General features: G+C 49.0%; 1 protein-coding gene across 1 annotated transcript in view; it reads left to right on the top strand.

Moving 5' to 3' along the window:
• Positions 1–635: 635 nt before the first annotated feature.
• The window catches only part of LACTBL1 (lactamase beta like 1), a 12180-nt gene continuing 6096 nt past the window's right edge, over positions 636–6719 (top strand). The window contains exons 1-3 of the mRNA XM_015416528.1: positions 636–707; positions 3031–3188; positions 3477–3724. Of these exons, the coding sequence (XP_015272014.1) occupies positions 636–707; positions 3031–3188; positions 3477–3724 (478 nt within the window). The remainder of the gene's footprint in view (positions 708–3030; positions 3189–3476; positions 3725–6719) is intronic.

Raw genomic sequence — 6719 nt, 5'->3', positions numbered from 1 at the left:
TTTCAGTGCACTTCCCAGCTGCATTTTGCCAGTTCACACAGTAAAATCCAGTTGGCAAGTGCATTCAAAGTGCATTGAGAGTGGATTATTCAGTGTGTGTGACCACAGCCAAAGAGAGCTTTGGCTTGCGAAATGGAGAAAATTAGCATCTGTAGCTTTCTTCCCCCAGGAATCTCCCTTCTGCTGAAATCAAGCTGATAACAATATGCTTTGTGCCTCTGCATCCTGAGTCCCTTCTCTGCAACGCCGCTCCCACCTTCTGAGCGGGATATAAAGACTCTGAGATCTCCATTCCTACTCATATCTGATGAAGTTCAAAAACTCACACCCTAAAAACCTTGTTGGCTTTTTAGAAGAGACATTCGTCCTCCGGTTGCACACAAGAGGAATGCCTTTTTTGAAACGATGTTTGCTGCAGCCCTTTTCAGCTAACCCCCCCCCCCACACACACACACACTTTAGAACTATGTTTTTTGTTCATATGTAAATGTACACAGATCCTTCCGGTAATCAACAGCTATTCCTTTGAGACACCTTTGTCACTTCAAAGCACATCCCTCAGCCTACCCCTGTCTCTTGCTTGGTTTTTTCGTACAGCCCCATCACGAATGGAAATCAAGTCTGATGCGGTCCAGATGTGTCCCCGTTACCCAGCCCCTGTGCCTCTGGATCACCCCATCCCAGTCTTGAAGGATGCGCTAGAAAAGGTATGTTGCAGTGGGACTGATGGAGGGCAGCACACTACCAAACCACCACACATTCATTTCGGTTATCTTGTCTTTGATCACTGTGCGGACCACGTGTGGAGGAGGAAGATGGTCAGCGAAGAGCTAGTGTGGCCTACTGACTGAGCTCCAGTGTGCTGGGTTTTTTGTTTCCTTAAAAGCAGCTGTAAAAAGGTAAAGGTTCCCTTGCCCGAAAGCCAGTCAAGTCCGACTCTAGGGTTGCAGTGCTCATCTCCATTTCCAAGCTGAAGAGCCAGCGCTGTCCGAAGATGTTTCCATGGTCATGTGGCCGGCAGGACTAAACACCAAGGCGCACGGAACGCTGTTCCCTTCCCACCGAAGTGGTACCTATTTATCTACTTGCAGTTTCTTGGTTTCGAACTGCTAGGTTAGCAGGAGCTGGAACTAGAGACGGGAGCTCACTCCGTCATGCGGCACACTCTGGTCTCGAACTGCTGAACTACCGGCCTTCCACAGCCTGCAGTTCAGCGTCTTAACCACTTGAGCCACCGCAGCTCCTACAAGCAGCTGTAGAGGGATTCTATCTTGACCGGAATATCCCTGGCTAGCCCAATCTCATCAGATCTTGGAAGCTAAGCAGGGTCCGCCCTGGTTACTACTTGGATGGGAGTCCAGGGCTGCCCCACAGAGGCAGACGATGGCCAACCACCTCTGAATGTCTCTTGTCTTGGAAACCTACAGGTCACCATAAGTGGGATGTGACTTGATGGCAGGGAAATAAAAGAGGGATTCTAGTTTGGTGAAGGGCTGTGGCTCACTGGCCGAGCCTCTGCTTGGCATGCAGTAGGTCCCAGGTTCAATCCCCGGCATCTCCAGTTAGAAGGATCAGGTAGGAGGTGACGTGAAAGACCTCAGCCTGAGACCCTGGAGAGCCGCTGCTAGTCTGATAAAACGGTACTGACTTTAATGGACGAAGAATCTGACTCAGTATCAGGCATGTGTTCATGGAATCTAAGCTGGGGCATGAAGGATTTAACTCTTCCACCCACCTGAGCCCCCCCCCACACACAAAAACACAAGGCACCGCCACCCCCAAACCTCCAGAGTTTCTCAGCCTGCAGGCCTCAATCCTTTGTGCAATACCAGACAGTCCCCTGGATCTGCTGTTTGTTCTACGGGGAAAAACCTACGAAGCAGTATCATGTCATTTGAATGTTTCATTCATTGGGCCAGCTCAGGGGAGCAATCTGAGGCCATAAAATTAGCATGGGAGGGTTGTTGTTGTTCAGTCGCACAGTCGAGTCCGACTCTTCGCGACCCCATGGACCAGATCCCGCCAGGCCTTCCGGTCTTCCGCCGTCCTCTGAAGTTTGCTCAACTTCATGTCCGTTGCATCTATGACACTGTCTAACCATCTCATCCTTTGCTGTCCCTGTCTTCTTTGACCTTCAATTTTTCCCAGCATCAGGGTCTTCTTCTCCAGGGAGTGCTCCCTTCTCATTGGGTGGCCAAAGTATTTGAGCTTCAGTTTCACTATCTGGCCTTCCAGGGAACAGTCAGGGTTGATTTCTTTTAGGATTGACTGATTTGAGCTTCTTGCAGTCCAAGGGACTCTCAGGAGTCTTCTCCAGCACCATAGTTCAAAAGAATCTATTCTTCGGCGCTCGGCCTTCCTTATAGTCCAACTCTCGCAGCCATACATGACTACTGGGAATTCCATTGCTTTGACCATGCAGACTTTTGTTGGCAGGGTGATGTCTCTACTTTTTATCATGCTGTTGAGGTTCGCCAACATGCCATGGCCCCAGTCCACTCCTCCCTGCACAGCTGATCTTTTCAGGAGATCTTTCAATGGTTCTTCTAGCCTCCTGGTGGATTTGAACTGTTTCAAACTGCAGCTCTGCGACAAACTGCCCGGGAAACTTTACACACGTGATCGTCCTCTTCCCCGTCTGCACAGTGGGGAATAATAATGCTGGCCAACATTACAGGACTGTTGTAAGGATGACTTAAATAGTGTCTCTAAAGCACTTGGAAGATTGTTTTGTGGGAATGGCATGTCTAGTAACAGCAAAGAAACCAACAGCAGCAGTGGAATCCAGCCCAATTCACCAATCTTTTCACAGAACACATTGGGACTCCAGTGTTCACAGGTGAACATTCAGCACGCTGCTTATTTTATCTGGCATCCAAACATGACCTTTCTTAATAAGCAGCGAAGGCTGAATGCTTTGCAATCCTTTGTTCTTAGACTGGTTCGGGATCTCAGTCCTGACGCTGATATCTGCGATTATGTGAACAAGTCTGGTGTTCCTACTCTTTGCCACTCTCCATTCCCCTGCAGGTAGACGTGCTCCTTCGCCACAAAATCCACAGTCCTGGTCTCCCAGCGATGTCAGCCATCGTCATCTACAATGACACGGTACTTTGGACTGGAAACTTTGGAAAAAGGAATGGCTCGGACCCCTTCTCTGGCATCCCCAATGAGTACACCATTTACAGGTAAGCCTGCGGCTCTCACCTGGTGGAGAGTTCAGTCACGTGGGGTGGGCCCCATTCCATCTGTCTCCCTCCCCCTCCCCTGCCAAGTGAGTAGGGGTATCTCTGGACCATGCCCCTCTCTTGGACTCTGCCAGCCTAGCTACTCACATCCACTGACTAAAAAAATAAAGTGCTGGATTTCTCCAAGAGAATGTGGCTTTGCAAAAGAGGTTGCCTGGGACGTTTCCTCGTCCTTCGGTCAGTCACTGCAGCTGATTGTTTGTTTGTTGTGTGTGTGGGGGGGGGCAGGATCGCCAGTGTCTCCAAGATCTTCCCCACCATGATGCTGTACAAGCTGTGGGAGGAAGGCAAAGTGACGTCGCTCGATGACCCTCTCGAACGCTATGCCCAAAGCTTCACGATCAAGAACCCCTTGGGGCGCCTGAAGGAGTCTGAGCAGCGGTATGCTGCAGACGGATTGATCTTCCTTGAGAAGGGCTCGCTGCCCCTCAAGCCATCTCCAGTGACCCTGCGAAGGATGGCCAGCCAGTTGTCAGGTACGAGACTCAACTGAGGTCAAGAAGCAGCTGGTCCCAGTGGAACCATCATCACCACCATCACCACCATCACCACCATCACCACCATCACCCTCATCAACACCATCACCCTCATCACCACCATCACCATCATCACCACCATCATCGTCTTCACCATCATCATCATTACAATCATCACCACCATCACCATCATCATCGTCATCACCATCATCATCATTACAATCGTCATCACCATCACCACCATCGTCATCCTCACCACCGCCACCACCATAATCTATTGCATTTCTATACCGCCCACAGCCAAAGCTCTCTGAGCGGTTTACAGCAATACAAAACAGTAAAATACGATAAACAGGAATTAATATAAAACAGTAGAAGCATTAAAAACAGTAAAAGCAGCAAGAACAAACTATTATCATTTATTGCACACGTAGACACTCCACGTACACATACACACGCCTCCTCGCACCAGAATTCCCACTGTCTTGGGAGCTTATAACTGAATCTGAATTCAAACATGCACCTTGCTGGTTTGAGTTGCCAGGATGGGTTTCCTGTTGCACAGAAGGGAGGATTACAGCCCATGGTGATGGAGCGTGCATTTTGTTGCCTAACTCTGTATAATCCCCCTTGAGTCCGAGAGAGAAAGGCAGCCTATAAATGAGGTCAATAAATAAAATAAAATAGTTCTGCTTATCTCCCATCTACAAATAGCCCTGTCCTATTCTGGTATATGAAGAAGGGAGCTTTGACTCTCAAAAGCTGATACCCTCGAAATCTTGCTGGTCTCTAAGGTGCGACTGGACTCAAATCGAGCTATTCTACTGCAGACCAACCTGGCTAACCTCTGAGATTGTCCTGTCCTGAATGTTTCTGTCCAACCTGACCAAGCCCAAATCTCTGACCACTGCAGGAGCACAGCAACAAACTGCATGCCCCAGCCATCATGTTTGTATGGTGGCTTTTGCAGTCATTCCCGTTGATGGATCTGTCGCGGCGATGGACACCCTCCCTTCCTCTCAGTTAAGAATCACCTCAGACTTCCGAGAGTCTTACGCCATGTTCTCAGAGGACAAGACTTCTCCCTTTTCTCTCCCCTTTCTTTGTTTTCTTCAACTTTTACTTAATTCTGTTTCTGTCGCTCTGCTGTAATAGTGACAGTGACCCAGCCAGCTAGGAGGAAGGAACAAACCTCCGCCCGCCTTAGTCCTGTCTTCATGGGCAGATCTACTATGAAACTAATGAAGCTTAAGCTTCAAGGCCCAGAAGAAACTTTTTTTTTAATGAGTGAATTTTTAACAAAACTGATGGAGTTTTTTTAGTGCTTGTTATTAAAATAAGGCTATTTTAGTGACAGAATCATAAGCCAATGGGCTGAAGTGTCCTGGCCCCACTGCTGGATCTCCTGATGGCACCTAGTGGTTTTGGCCGCTGTGTGACTGAGTGTTGGACTGGATGGGCACCCCTATGGCTTTGAAAACCACACAGCATTTGTGTTAACATCAAAAAGGATTGCAAATACCTGCCTGAATTATTATTCTGAGGGTAACTCTTACATACCTGCGTGATGCTTGGGTTACCCCAGTCTGAACTCTGAGTCAAAAATGGTCACTCCTGACTTGTATTTAGAAACATCTTTAAAAAAAAAAAAACACTCTCAGAGAACAACACACTTCTTTCCTGAGAGCTCTCTCGCAGCTCACAAATGCTCTTTGCACCTCATTTTCAACTCCCCCTCCCAATTTCATCTGCTTGTGGGCATGTACCCAAATGCCGTTTTGTAAAGGCACGAGCAGAATACTATATTATCCTTCCTGAGCTGGAGAAAAACATCTTGGAGAAATGACACTTGATTCAAAATACATCTGAGTATGAAAGCCAGTTTGGTATAGTGGTTAGCAGGGCTATTTGGGGGCAAGAACGCACAGGAACGGATTTCCGGCTGGCTCCCAAGTTGGCCACGTCTAGCAGGAACTGATTAGCATAATAGGCCACACCCAACAGCAGAAACTCATTCAGATTGGCTACAATTAGGGGTGTGTGGCCTAACATGCAAAAAGGCCCGGGTTTTGACAACAAACAAGGTAAACAGAATAGAAGCAAAAGGTGGGTGTGGCTGAATGACCACACTTCTGGTAACATGGGGGTGTGGCCTAATTTGCAAATGAGCTGTGCTGTCAGGGGTGTGGCCTAATATGCTAATGAGTTCATGCTGTTGGGTATGGCCTATTATGCTAATAAGTTCCTGCTGGGCTTTTTCTACAAAAAAAGCCCTGGTGGTTAGGAATGTGGACTCTAATCTGGGAGAACTGGGTTTGATCCCCCACTCCTCCACATGCAGGGGCTGGTGTGACCTTGGGTCAGTCACAGGTTCTTTCAGAGCTGTTCTCTCAAGGCCAGTTCTCTCAGAGCTCTCTCAGCCCCACCTATCCCACAGGGTAGGGTTGCCAAGTCCTTACCTTATGAAGAGCTGGGGAGTCCAGCGCTGGTCCGGGAGTCCATGCGCGCACGCGAAGTGATGCAATCACGTTGGGCACATTGGGGGTGGGGCCATAATCATCCGAGGGAAAACCATAGAGTTTTCCCTCGGATTATTGTGGCCCCGCCCCCAACGTGCCCGATGCGATTACACCTCCAGGTGACGTGCTGACGCCGAGCATGTCACGTGCTTTGGAGGTGGGGTTCCCCCCGGGGCCCGATCCGCCAGCGGCAGGTAACGGGACTCTTGGGCGGGGGTTTCCACACACCCCGGGGGGACTTGGCAAGCCTACCACAGGGTGTCTGTTGTGGGGAGGGGAAGGGAAAGGCGATTGTAATCCGCTCTGAGACTCCTTTGGCTAGTGAAGGGCGGGGTATAAATCCAGTCTGTTCTTCTTCTCTTCTATGACAAGACAGACTCATTTCTGTTCCCAAACTGTTAATTACAAACTTCAGCAACATCTCTAGTTTCAAGCGCCGGACTGCAGAAATGTCTTTCCCAAAGCAGCCCAGTTCA

Source organism: Gekko japonicus, unplaced genomic scaffold (assembly GCF_001447785.1).
Source record: "Gekko japonicus isolate JY-2015 unplaced genomic scaffold, Gekko_japonicus_V1.1 scaffold2776, whole genome shotgun sequence".
Lineage (NCBI taxonomy): Eukaryota > Metazoa > Chordata > Lepidosauria > Squamata > Gekkonidae > Gekko > Gekko japonicus.
Note: the sequence above shows the minus strand (reverse complement) of the source record. Positions and strands in the feature narration are given on the sequence as shown.